At 38.8% G+C, this 14,318-nt stretch overlaps 1 protein-coding gene across 2 annotated transcripts in view; it reads right to left on the bottom strand.

Annotated features, from left to right (window-relative positions):
- top2b (DNA topoisomerase II beta) overlaps nt 1-13,875 on the bottom strand; it is a 45,214-nt gene extending 31,339 nt beyond the window's left edge. The window contains exons 1-6 of one of the 2 annotated variants that reach the window (XM_034705297.1): nt 13,354-13,875; nt 10,317-10,481; nt 8,789-8,879; nt 3,898-3,961; nt 768-913; nt 241-338 (exon numbers count right to left, since the gene is read on the bottom strand). In XM_034705297.1, the coding sequence (XP_034561188.1) occupies nt 241-338; nt 768-913; nt 3,898-3,961; nt 8,789-8,879; nt 10,317-10,481; nt 13,354-13,395 (606 nt within the window). In that variant the 5' untranslated portion in view covers nt 13,396-13,875. The remainder of the gene's footprint in view (nt 1-240; nt 339-767; nt 914-3,897; nt 3,962-8,788; nt 8,880-10,316; nt 10,482-13,353) is intronic. The other variant, XM_034705298.1, reaches the window with a different exon arrangement.
- Between the last annotated feature and the right edge of the window lie 443 nt (nt 13,876-14,318).

Below are 14,318 nucleotides of genomic sequence, written 5' to 3' on the forward strand. Positions count from 1 at the left end.
ACACTGGAGTAGCCCTTATAAGATGACCACCTTTGTTGAAATGTTAGTGGAAAGATTGAGACGCACTGGGATTTGTCAGAATCATGACTCAGCAAGGAGCAGAGAAGTTAAATAAATCTCTCTTGTTTTTTTTTTTTAGTTTGATCCTTGAACTGAATCGGACCGTGACATTGGTGATCTGTTGCATCTCTAGTTTTGATGGATCTGTTGAAGGAGCTCTTTCAGAACAGACGCCCTCACCTGTTTGAAACTGTGTCTGTACTCTTTGCAGGCAGTTTCCACTGTGAACTTGGTACTGAAGATGTTGCAGAGTTTAGCACCGTACCCGTTCCTTCCACCTGGGACCAAACAAACACATCATAGTATCAATAATCAATCTTTGGGAATCAATCATTACAACCACAAATCTCATTTCAAAACTAAGAACCTAAGTTTCTAGACTTGTTACAAGATTTTCTTAGATCCGAGTTGACATAAGAGTAAAAATATCTAATGGCTCCTGCCAGGAAAACAGCATGTGCATCTTCCTTTACGCTTTTAATAAAACATGATGTGTTATTGCTTCTCCGTTATTTCTCAGTCTCAGCATAAAGTATACTTAAAAATGTAAGATGTTTTAAATTGGATGTTTATTCAGTGTGTCCACTGGGATAAAATACATACAGCCAAAGTGAAAAGACAGAACCAGACGATAATCTGGGAAGAGCACAAACATTTCTTCCTTTTTCTTTTAATCTTGATTATGGTGTTAACTCGTCTCCTCTCACCTGTGACCTTTTTCTGGTCGTCATCGTAGTTGCTGGAGGTGAGCAGGTGACCGAAAATGAGAGCTGGGACGTACATCTTCTCGTCCTTGTGCTCCACCACAGGTATCCCTTTTCCGTTGTTCCAGATGGTGATGGTGGTGGACTCACTGAGGGAGGAAGAGAGAGGACAGAGATGAGCTTTATATAAATCTGATCTGTACATCAAAAAAGCCTTACATCTTTTGGGGTGTTAACAGAATTGTGTCCTCGTCCACAGAACATTTTTAAAGCTACAACTTTTTAATTGTTTTTGATTTAAGCAATGAATGGGGAAAGTGTTAAACTGAGATGTAACATTAACAAACTGAGACAGGAATGATGGCCTCATATTTTAAGGACATTTATGGGCTGAGATTTGTGCCACTAGAAACTGAAATTGAATAATTATATTGTATTTGAAATTAATATTTTAAAACTGAATTTTGTTTGATTTGAAATTGAAATTAAAATGTATCAGAATCAGAAATACTTTATTTATTCTGGGGAGAAATTCAGTCATTAAAGTTGCTCTTATACACAATAAGTAAAGGTTTAAAGGTTTTTATTGTCAATTTTCACTGTATATACGAGACATACAGGAAAAACAAGATGCTATTTCTCTCTTCCAGCTTTTAAATATCTAAAATTTTAATATAAAATACAATAAAATATAATAAAATACAGTTCTATAAAAACATCCTATGTACACAGTGCAGGTAGTGCAGTGACAGTTGAAAAATGGACAATGAAAATGAAAAAAGATAACAGTGCAAATGATATTAAGGTGCAGACAGTATTCAAGATAATATGCAAATAATAATGTGCAAAAAGCAGCTGAGGTAGAGTCCTTGTATATAGTGTGTGTTAGTGTGTGTGTGTGTGTGTGTGTGTGTGTGTGTGTGTGTGTGTGTGTGTGTGTGTGTGTGTGTGTGAGAGTGAGAGTGTGAGAGAGTGAGTGAGAGTGAGTGTGAGAGAGAGAGAGTGAGAGAGAGTGTGAGAGAGTGAGAGAGTGAGAGTGAGAGAGAGAGAGTGAGAGAGAGAGTGAGAGAGAGTGAGAGAGAGTGAGAGAGAGAGAGAGAGAGAGAGAGTGAGAGAGAGTCAGAGGGAGAGTGAGAGAGAGTAAGAGAGAGAGTGAGAGAGAGAGAGAGAGAGAGAGTGAGAGAGAGTGAGAGAGAGTGAGAGAGAGTGAGAGAGAGAGAGAGAGTGAGAGAGAGTGAGAGAGAGTAAGAGAGAGAGTAAGAGAGAGAGTGAGAGAGAGAGAGAGAGAGAGAGAGAGTGAGAGAGAGTGAGAGTGAGTGAGAGAGAGTGAGAGAGAGTGAGAGAGAGAGAGAGAGAGTGAGAGAGAGAGGGAGTGAGAGAGAGAGTGAGAGTGAGAGAGAGAGTGAGAGAGAGTGAGAGAGAGAGTGAGAGAGAGAGAGAGAGAGTGAGAGAGAGAGTGAGCACAGAGCACAGAGCACAGATTCAAAGTTTTCAGTCATGTGATAACTAGGAGCTGTTTTAATCTGTGCTCAGTTACTCTTCCTCAGAGACGTAGATGACATAATGGTTGTGCCATGCTGAACTGAAATTGAATTGCAAAACTGAATCTGAATTGTGCAAACTGAAATAGAATTTTGTTATTTTTGAATTTAAGGAAAATAGAGAGTGGAATTTTCAAGTAGGTTAAATACAATTTCAAAGCAAATATCCAAGCAGGGCTTTCTCTGTGGCTGCCCCCACCCTCTGGAACTCTCTCCCCTAACACCTCAGACTCTCTCCCTCACTCACTGACTTCAAATCCGGGCTCAAAACGCACCTATTTAGAAAGGCTTTTAGCGTATAATTAATTGTTTTTGTTTGTTTGTTTGTTTGTTTGTTTCTGTTTTTTGTTGTTTAGCTTTGCTTTCCTTTGCTTATCTATTGTATTTTTTTTTTTTTGTCAAGTGTCTTAGAGAAAGTTTTAAAGTGCTTTTATACATAAAATGTATTGTTATTATTATCATTATTATTATTATTAAATCCAGTTTCAAAACATTAATTTCAATTACAAATCATGCAAATTCAATATAATTATTCAATTTCAGTTTCTAGAGGCACAAATCTCAGCCCATAGACATTATAATGGCATTTTAGTAATAATAAGAAATTCATTTGATTCGTGGACGCCTTTTAAGACACTCAAAGTCTCCTTACTAATGCATCAAGCAACTTTGTTAGTCAAGTTGAAATGCTTGATCCAGTACAGATTGTCAACCACACTTGCTGATATCTGCTCATCAACATGAATTAAGCGTTGTTGAGCTGAGCTGCCATTATGCTGTCACAGCTGTGTTCTGCCTGCTTTTGCTCTCCATACAGACAGTTTTACCTGCACACACATGACTGGTTTATACTACTCTGACTACAAATTGAAACCAGACCACCAGGAACAGATTTCCAATGTGGATAACAAAGATGATGTCAAAACAGAAATATATATTCTTGCATTATTGCAGACAGACGACTTAACAATAGCCTTCACTCATGGCCGGGTCCAGCAGGGAGGCACAAAAACCTCTGCCATCACTCTGTGCCTCTGCCGCCGATACGATACGATGCAGCCGGCTTGTGGTGACTCAAAATTATGACACTAGTGTTTAATAAGCTCACCCACAAACAGGCCGAGGGAGCTGTGGAGGGAAGCATTAACATCCCTCTAACACCACATTAGCATCAGAGACCTGAGTGCAGCAGAGCTAATGGTGTCATTTATACAGCAGCGGTCGTTACTGCAGAGACAGCAGCAGCCCGGCTGAAGGACACGCTGCTGTTTAAGTAGTCTGATGTGGATGCAGCTGGCAGGCTGGAGGTGTACCGCATATAAAGGGGAGCTCAATGCATTTCAGCACAGGCTCATTATACTCTTGTTCTGCTTGGATTCATGTCTCATATGTCCTCCATCTACTGCAGGTATTCACAAAACCCACGGCATCAAAGGAAGCAGCAATGTGAACACAGGCAGAGGCTTTCTCCTTTACACATTACTGAGGCATAAAAACAAAGTCATAATCAGACAGGAACACAACATGTGCCCTCCTGAAGCAGCAGCTGGATGCTACACACCCTTCTTAGTGCTCTGACACACAGTACTTACGGATCAATGGTGATCTTGATGGCTGTCATGTTCTTGTCTCTTTGTTTGTTGTCTGCCGCATTGACTGTCGATGAAAAGAACAGAAAATTAACCGTGAATCAAGTAGAAGCAACAAACATTGTGGGGTGTGGTTTCGGTTGCTTCACAATAAATAATCTTTTTAATTTTTTTCAACCATCATTGAAATCCTCAAAGGTTGTTTTTTTTTATGGATTGCTTTCTCTGCAATTTGTTCGACCCCCAGACTGTATAAACAATGGACGTAGTATCCGTGACTTCGCTCATCTGTTCCTGAGCACTGTTTTGAGGCCAAACATCAGTGGAAGCCATATTGCTGCTGTCTAGCGATTGTGACGTAAGGATGTGGAGTTTGAGCCTCCTCTCTAACAGCTACAGTGTTCCCGCCTGTCAATCAAGTCAGCTGTGCCTCTCATTGGAAGACTTGTAATCTTAATATCTTTGAAATTCACCCCCCGTACAGTGTGTGCCGATCAAGAAATGAGCTATCCAGACTACACTGGTCTTTTGTACCAGTCTGTAAACATGTTTATTTCTGCTGTAAAGATCGGCTTTTTTGAATTGGTGTGTACGTGGTTTCCGATACTTCTGAAGCCAGCCTCAAGCGGATCCTCGATGAACTGCAGTTATTAACACTTCCACATTGGACTCATATTCTTAGACCGGAGGTTGCCGCTTGGTTTGACCACGTGAGCTGCACCTTTACAGCAGATTACCCATCATTAGTTTAATAAATTCCCAATCTTTATAACTACTTTGTATTCTTAGCTTTAGTTCGGACCACTGTCTGATTTGTTATGGTACATTTGCTGCATACCATGCTGAAAGGTAAATAAACTATGAAGCCAGAGAGGAGGCTCTGAAAGTCAAACTACACGATGAAACATAATAACTCAGAGCATTGTTTTCTATATTTCCTGTTCTGCCTTAAATGCCATAGGTGTATAAAGTAGCTCTGATTCTGACTGTTTTTTAATAAAGCTCAAGTGAGTAACTTCTTCAAATGTCCTCCCTCTTTATTTTAACAGTTCAATGTAACTTGCTGGATTTTTTATGTGTACAAACTGATAAACATGGTCTGAAACACTCCCCAGCTCCTTATGTCAAAATGAATGAAAAAAGTAAATCTTTATACTGATGATCTCATCTGCTTTTGTACATCACAATGAGACGTTAATTTTAATTTCAGCCAGCTAAATACTCCTCATTGTAGCTGTTGTAGCTATTTACATTGTTTCATATATTTGATTATTTTTACTTTAATCAATTAATGTATTGACTTTTCATTTTCATTTAAGGTAATTAAGGATTAACTTTGATGCCTTAGGTGTTATCAATATATTTCATTGCTCAGTTTTATAGGTTGATAGTTTTGCACAGGGTGACGTGTAATTAGATGAGAAGGTAATATAGGATGGGGTGGACACCGGGGACGGTGAATGTTTTTTTACCGGCAGATTTGAAAGCACAAAGACGCTACCTATTGTTTGAATGAAGCCTTTTTTTGATGTTCAATAAACCACCAAAATACTGCACACTTGGCTGTACATTGGCAATCTTTTGGACCCTGTGTACAATCCACTCTCCCCGTGCCCCATGGACGGTTTTGATTTGAGTTTTGTTTTACGAAAGTCAAATAGCCACTGCAGTAGCTTTAAAGCTCCTATATTTTAAATATTTACCCGTATGAAATAAAGCCTCCAAGCAAAACGATGAACACTTATCTGACAAATCTATTTAAAGATTTAAGAGCAGTGATGTTAAAAGAAAGACTGTTACATTTATTTATCAAAACAGTGAGACTGCTGGTTAATGTTTGAAATATCACATTAGTAGCTGCTGTGGACGTGCCAGACTCCAGCTGCTACAACTACTACTCTCAATCTCACCACCATCATCTCTCTCTCTCTTCATCTCCCTCTATCCCTCTCTCCAACACACTCTCAGCAGATGTGTGTCTAACATGAGTCTGGTCCTGCTGGAGGTTTCTGCCTGTTAAAGGAAGTTTGTCCTTGCCACTGTAACTTGCTAAATGCTGCAAAGTGCTCTGCTCATGGTGGATTAAGATGAGATCAGACTGAGTCCTGTCTGTAAGATGGGACTGGATCTTATCCTGTCTTGATGTTAGGTCTTTGTTAATAATAGAACATAGAGTACGGTCTAGACCTGCTCTGTTTGGAAATACTTTTTATTCAAACAAATTTTGGTTGGACAAAAAGATGCATTAAAAGCTTTTACATCAGACAATAGGACTGTGTGATGCGCTTAGCTAATTCAAGCCTGTAGTGTTTAAAGATTAGGAGAGGATGTGTTGAGATCCTAACAGTGAGACATCTTGATTACAGATTGAACTGTAACTGTTAATAAGCTATGTCTGTAAAGTGTTTGTTGTCTGGATAGCAGCAACCTGGGAGTGAATCCGTCCTGAATGTCTGCTTGTGGCCTGTGCCTAATTACACAGACACCGCGGTAATATCCACACAGTCATACGCTGTCGTTAATCAAACACCTTTATAACACCCTGCAATCATCCACAACACTCTCATGTGGTGAACAGCATCATTTAAAACCTGATTACTTTACGAGCCGAGCATCACTCCCACGTTTTACTGAGTCGTTTAAACGAACAGATAGACTGTGTTACTGCTTTATTAACCTTTGTGTAGAGGAGGATAGCTGACTGAGCATGCAGGAAACACAGGGCTGTACTCCACTCAGGATGCACCTCACTAATCAGCTGTTTTATTCAAAGACAGACAAATGTTCTCCTTTTGTTATATCCAGGAACACACCAAACTGTGATATCGAGCCACAGGAGTCTCCTTTATGCAGAATTTAAAGGGGAAAAGATCAAACTTTGAAGTGTTTGTTGTGAAGAAACGCCTGTTTTTACACCAAGGCTGTGTTAGCTGACTTTATCTAAATGAGTCCATAAGTGTCTACAAGTCACCTTTCTTTGCTTTACAAATGTTGGTTTATAAATTTTAAGATCTATTCTTAACAAGAAAGACAGAAGTGGCATGCAAATTCGCTATAATCAACACATGAATAACATTTACATACTGATCACTCGTCCCTTAACAGGCCATTTGTATATACCTATACAGGTCAAACTCCCAGAAAACAATCTTATTCACATTAAGAGTAGGAAGTTAATTTACATATAGGAGCGAAAACAACCCTGAGTAATGAAACAAAGGGAGGAGGATGAAAACAAAGGACAGGAAAAGTAGAGAAGGCGTATCTCCTGTAACCTCATGATGTTTGATCACCAGGACTGTTCGCTCTAAGTTGACACGATTCATGATTTGCCACACGAGGGGATGCTTTCATGTGCTACAAAGAGTTCAGGTATTGGTCTAATTGTCATGAAAAGTCGTGTTTCATTCACAGACACTGAAACGACTGAATGCAGTGCGAGGGACAGAGAGGGAGATCACACAGGTAGAAATATCTTCTGATAATATGTCATGATTAATAGAACACACCTAGAGTGATGTGATGTGTGACGGTGACTTCATTCACTAAATAACTGTCCCTAATGAAATTTCAGAATAAAAGCATTGGGTGAAAATGATCAAATAGATGAGCTTTTACTTTGAAAAGCATGCCAGAAGTGTCACCCTTATTTAATAGGACCTTAATACAAGGTCAATAAACTCTCTTTTTTCACCAAGAACTATGAGTGAGTGATTCAGGGTGAAAACAGGGTGATTTGTTGAATAGAAGCCAATGATTATCAAATAGTATTTTGGCTTGAAATGCCCATCCCTAGTTATTATCGACACCCAAATGAAGATCAAGCCTTTTCACAGCCATCACACGACCAACATGCAGCCACTAGGGAAAAGACTTAAAGCAACAGCAGCAGCTGATTTAAGTTAATATGTTACAACTCGGTTCCTAGCCCCCAAAACCTGACTGGAGAACATCTAGAAAGAGACATTGTATAAGACAAAGCTGCTTTATTAGTCAGGAGGTGACCTCTGGGTAAATTTAAGCTCCCAGCAAAAACTTTGAAAACACTGAGCAGCTTGTTGCAGCTCAGCTCACAGCCCCTCGAGACATCCTGGTTTGATCATGAAGCGAGGACAAGGAGAAAAGTGCGTAATCTATTCCATTTCAAATCCCATCTCAAAACACATCTTTTTAAACTGTCATATACCCTGTAACTACACCCCTTCACTGCACTGTATCTGATCCTGTTCATTTTATTCATTATTTACACTGCATCATGTCTTGTTGATTTTATCAGCCAAATTTGTATATTGTTCTTTTTTAAACTCTGCCCTGTGCCGTGACCTTGAGTGCTCAGAAAGAGGCACCTGTAAATAAAATGAATTATTATTATCATTAATCACTTCTTCTTTTTCCAAGTAGAAACTGCATTACTCACAATGTTGTCTCTTTCTAATACCAAGTTTTTGTTTTGGAGAGAAAGAGACTTCTGAGGATATTTCCATTTGAATAAAAGAATAACATCTGAAAGAATGAACGCTATTTGAATCTTTGTTTGTAAAGTTTGCAGCTATTCCTCCAACAGACTCTAAGTTGGTTTCATTCACTTACTTTGTTGATTTGTTGACAAAAGAGCTGAAACACTGATATTATTTCTTAGATTTCTTTTCAAACAAACGTCTCTATTCAGGCTGCAAACAGAGCACACAAAGATGAGCTCACAGAAGGAAACTAATCTCCCCACAGAGTTGTGGATCAATGCTGCTGAGCAGGGCCAACAGCCGGCTGTGATTCAGTGAATGACTGTCACACAGTGGAAATAAAGATTCAATACCCCGGCTCCATAAGAAACTATTTCCAACGACGAATGAGCCTCGAACTCGGCAGGTTTGAGAAATGTGTGTGTTTCACTCACCGAGAATTTCATCAAAGATTTTGTAGAGTCCGGGGACGTAGGTGATTTCCCTCTGGTTCATCCCAACCTCTTCATCAAAAACCCACATTTGCTGAAAAATTAAAAAAAGATGTGAGTAATTGAAGGAAAGAGTCTAAAACACAACGACTATCAAAACACAGCTCTTCAAATAAGCAGTGTTAAAGTCTCAGTTACAGTGAGAAATACACATTTTAAAGGCTGGCACGGGTGTTCTTTATAACTGGTGTAGGCATCAACAGCTTTAGCGTGAGCCTGTGAGAGCCCTCAGGTCTTCAGGTAGTGGACTTAAGTTGTACCAAAAGTTAGAAAAAGGCCCATGGTGAGGCAGCTTTCTATCATCACGGCCCACGTCTGAGGAACAGCCTACCTGAAGATCTGAGGGCTGCACAGAGTATCAACATTTTTAAAAGCAAACTCAAGACCGACCTTTTTAGTCTCACTTCTAACTGAGTCATATTCTTATAATAGTTTTATTTCACCTTACTTTATTTATCATCTAGTTCAAGTTTTAGTCACTTTTGATTTTATTTATTTATTCATTCATTCATTCATTATAATAATAATAATAATATTTTAGTGTTTTATTATCGTAGAAATGTATTTTATTTTGGTGAATTTAATTCCCTGTCTTGAGTTTTCAACATGTGATTTTATCTCCAGTGTTTCCTCGGGTCGTTCAGCAACTTCTGTTTTATTTTATTATTTATTTCATTTCTATTTTTGTTTTTATTATTGTTGCATATATCATGTTCTTAATAGTAGCATTTTGGGGTGGGTTTGGGGTCAGGCTGGGATTGGGATTAGGATGGGGGGGGGGTGGTCTTTTTGTTTTTATTATAATGTATATCTTTTTCTTAATTTATTCTATTTGAATTTGTTTTTATGCACAGCACTTTGTTTTACAATGTCACTGTATGTAAAGTACTTAATAAATCAAGTCTGATTGATTGATTGAAAGATTTATTATTCTTTAAAAAAGCTTCAAAGGCTCCATTATTGATTTGATTTGTTGTCATATAACAGGCGTTTTTGACTTCATCGCCCCTCTAATCCTTTATAGCTCACAGTTTGCACATGAAGACAGAACACTGTAATGATTGAGGAACTGGAGGGAACATGTTACAGCCTTCAAACAGAGAAACATTATTAGATGATTAAATAAGCACACTGAAGAGCAAAGGAAACAACTCATTCAATCATCATTAAAGAGGATCTTATCATGGTGGGATAACAGATAAGTCTTTTCAGTAAACATGAGGCCCTCTGCTTCTGTGTTTGTTTTGAATCACTTCTTTGTTGTGTTTGTTTACAAGTGGCCGGACAGTTTCAGCAGAAACAGCTGTGATGCCCACGTCATGGTTGGAATGTGAAACTAAGCGAGAGCAGAAGTTACATATCACAAGAGTTTGTTTAATGCAGCATGCTGCTGTCTAACCCTCAGCTTCAAACAAACACCATGACATTTTTATAAACTCTAAAGGCTTCAGGCACTTTTCTCTGGACTCACCTGGGTGATGGGCTCCACACTGCCGATGTAGGTGTCTGGACGAAGCAGAATGTGCTCTAGCTGGGTCTTCTTCTGGTAAACTCGCTCCACGGACAGCTTGGCACTGGCCTTGTCTTTCTTGCTCCCTTCCATTTTGCTGCTGTCACCTCTCCCGTTCGCCGCCTCCTGTTAGGCAGAGATGCTTTTGTTATTAATACGCACATAGCTCATTTAAAACCAGAGTAGGACCTTCGGAGAAATGACCCTGCTGAAAGGTGCGGCTGACAGCTGATTATCTGAGCTCACCACCACGGGGTGAACACCCCTTCCCGCTCTGTGGCTTCTGGATTCTGGAGACAGATAGTTAGACTAAAGACTACAGGGGAGGCTTTATACCATGGTGCACTTTAAACCTCCTCACCTGTACACCAAGCTTAAGAGATGTTGTGTAAAATTATGTTACTAGCTCGCTATAATATTTTGGTGATAAGTTTTAAATGCTTTGGAAGTTGTGTTGTTTTGCAAAAATAAAATAAAATAGAAGTCACATTTTCCAAAAAGAAAATCCACTATGAAAAGGTACAGTACCGCTCGGTTCAAAGAAGGCTACAGAATCCTGGAAAAAGCCAAAGAGTGGACATATTTTCACTTTGGCCATGTCTAGTACCATGGCAGACAGGTTTTTGTAATCAATACAAACATTTTTTGAAGGCGATTCTAAGATTTCACACTGTCCTGAATAGATTAGGATGTGTTACAGAAGGAAGGGGGTAGCCCGTCTAACAGACTGGTTATTGACCTTGTGAAAAGAGCAGCGGTGGACACTAACAGAGTAAATTTAAGTCCTGTACTTAGGCACAGATTTTGAGTTTTGGAACTTTCCTGGTGTAGTATTTTTTGGGGGAAACTAATGACTTTCGCTCTACTTAATTTTGTGATTTTTAAAATAACTACTTTTGTTCTTAAGTCAGCTGATTAACTTTCTTTTCTTTTCTTTCCTTAAAGCCAATCCTGAAAACAAACTGTGTACCTGTAGTTCTTGTCTAAGTGGTGTTTGCCATACTTGATGTGCATATCTGTGGCTTTAATTCTATGGTTGGTTGTTCTTGTTATTGTTCATAGTTTAAGAGCTGGAAATCTGTAACATGTGAGTAGAAAACGTAAATCAGGGGCGCTGGTGGTCTAGCGGTCACATACAGAGTGCTCGTCGCAGACGTTGCCCGTTCGATTCCCGGCTGCGACTGTTTGCTGTATGTCCTCTCCCACTCTCTGCTCCCCACATTTCCTGTCTGTCTTCAGCTGTCTTATCAATAAAAGGTAAAATGCCCAAAAGTATAACTTTTAAAAAAATATGTCAATAATGTTTTCTAAATAAAGATAAATAGCAGAATGTCTACTGCAATAATGTATTGTGGAAATGGCCACAAATACAATTTAAATGTTTGAAGTGTTTGCTGTACGTTTTGTTGATTGTTATTGTTTTGGTTTGTTTTGAACTCTGTAAAGCTCTTTGTATGAATGGTGCTTTATATATAAACTTGCCTTGCCTTATCTATTTTTTTTATTCAGTCATCATACATAACACAACAATTTTCACAATGCAGACACCTTCAATAAAGCACCAGTAATGAATCAAGTGATGACTGAAAAGGCAGAACCATAATACTTATTCAAGCCTTGCCTACATTTTATCAAATAAAGCTTCCAGCTTCCACAGTGTAAAGAAACCAAACTAAACCAAACCAAACGGACCCAAACTAAAACAAACAAAAACAAACCAACCCAAACATGTAAAAAAAAATTTGAAAACCAAAAGTGAATCACAGGTTTGTAAATGTGTACTGTCATCACTCCACAGTTCAACCCCAACATCAGAAACACTTCTTATTTTAAAACCTTATTTAGCTTTCTGTACAGTAAACTCACAAACACTTCTCAGATCATATTGACTCTCCTGAATTGAAAGTAACTTTTGTACAGTGTGCAGAAATGAGTTTGATTTAGATTTAACATTATTTGCATTATTTTGTAAAAGAATAAATCCTCGAATTTCAGAGGGTGAGAACATGAGAGTTTAGATAAAGCGCGTCAGTGTGGGCGTAATAATCAGCTTTGCTGATAACCCGTATGTAACGTCATTTAAAAGTGTTTTTAAAAACAATCACTCCAGGACTTTAACTCAAAGAATTATGTGACTGAGCAGCTTCCACTTGTACTGGAGTAATATTTGACCAGAGGATCCACACTTCACTAAAGTAGTGAAGTTTGTCCACCACTTAATAAAGTGTGTACAACCCTCCCGAGGCACACGTAGAAAAGCTTATACATGTTTCAGGTTCAGCTTATTTCATTTATACAACACCTTTGCTTCACACTTCACAGTCAGGCTTTACACAGCCAGCAGAAAAACAGATAATATACACTTTAGAGTAAACACTGGAAATAATAATACAAGATAATAATTAGGAACACAGTTAAACCGGTTAAAAACAAAGGAATCAAAGTATGTTTGAAGGTGTTTGTCATGTGAATGTGGATGTATTCTCAGTCAATCATAAAGTGAAAGTAATCTAGAGGTTACTGATTAACTACACAGATAAGACTTACTACAACCATTGTTATTGCACAGGAAACAACAATGCAATCATGTATGTACTACATGTAATGCAATGTACATGTGGGATTGTGTTGCATGCAGAGTTATTTATAATGAATGAACATAAACTCAACACAAGTTGTTCTTCTTTAGAGTAATGATGTAAAGTATTAATGCTGTCTTCATCCTGAAGCATACTGTTATCGAGCCTCAGAGTAAACCCGTTTTTAAACCCCCCAGTCCTGCAGCAGGACTGCCCTTTAAACAGTGTTTAAATGGAGCCAGCAGCAGCAGCAGCTGTCTGGTCTCTCGCAGACTCTGAATGGGAGTCCTCCTCACTCTGTGGACATGCTCGGGGATTTAAATGCTATAGCCAAAGCGTACACCATGTTTATCTAACACAAAGAGCTTCCTACATGTTGCAAACGAAAGGTTGTTTAGTTTTATCACAAAGTAACTTACCATCCAAGCCAGAGCCCCGCTTCCTGCTGCGCCGTTGGACATCTTCCTTTGTGGTCTTGTTCTCTGTGATGCAGCTCTCAAAATGTCTCCACTTCCAGCCAAATTAAAAGTCCGTCTGCATAACAAAGGTCCTAGTCTCTGAAAGCTACCCAGACCTGTTTAGCTCTCATGTTCTTTACCTGCTCTATGGAAGGCAACCCTTTGAATGGATCAAAACAAGCAGAGGAGGGGAGTGTATCGGCGGCTATTGTTAAAATCGACAAGCGGTGAGCTCTGCAGGCCTAAACTTCCAACAAAGATGCTAGCCGGGCTACTTACTGCTAAATAAATACTGTACAAAACACGCGCATTAAATAGGTTTACAATTTCATGTGAAAACTCAACAAAATAAAATAGGAGTTTAATAAAAATCCTCCTGAATCGAATTACTTAAATACTTTTCATTTAAAAACAAAGCGAGTATCGGCTAGCAGTAGCATCCACTGTCCGGCTCCTCCATCTGCAAGACAGACGGCGAATCGTCTCGCGGATGAACCAACCAATCAGGAGGCGGGTTTTCAAAGGCACCGGCATTTCGACCAATGAGAGGGGACAACATATAGTGACCTATGCTGCTCTTTCAACACAAGATGGCGGCAAAAATCCACTCCATCAGTCATGAAGCAAGCGGTGTGTAATTAAATAAATCCATTGCCCTGGCTTTACAATTGACATGTCCACCAGACTAAACACATACGCGTCTTAATGATTTGTTTCCTTAATTGCACCATGAAAAAATAACTTAGGAGTATATAATAATTAGGAGAGACTGGGGTCGGTTGTCACATGTACTACTCATGATCAATGTCATACAGTGGCCTTTCTTGAATCAGATTGAAGTTTGATTTCAAAAGTAGAAATAGGTTACATTTTCATTCATTTAAATATTTAAAAGCAAGTTATTAACCATCAAACACATGCAGACA

The sequence above is a fragment of the Notolabrus celidotus genome, chromosome 16 (assembly GCF_009762535.1).
Source record: "Notolabrus celidotus isolate fNotCel1 chromosome 16, fNotCel1.pri, whole genome shotgun sequence".
In the NCBI taxonomy this organism is placed as follows: Eukaryota; Metazoa; Chordata; class Actinopteri; order Labriformes; family Labridae; genus Notolabrus; species Notolabrus celidotus.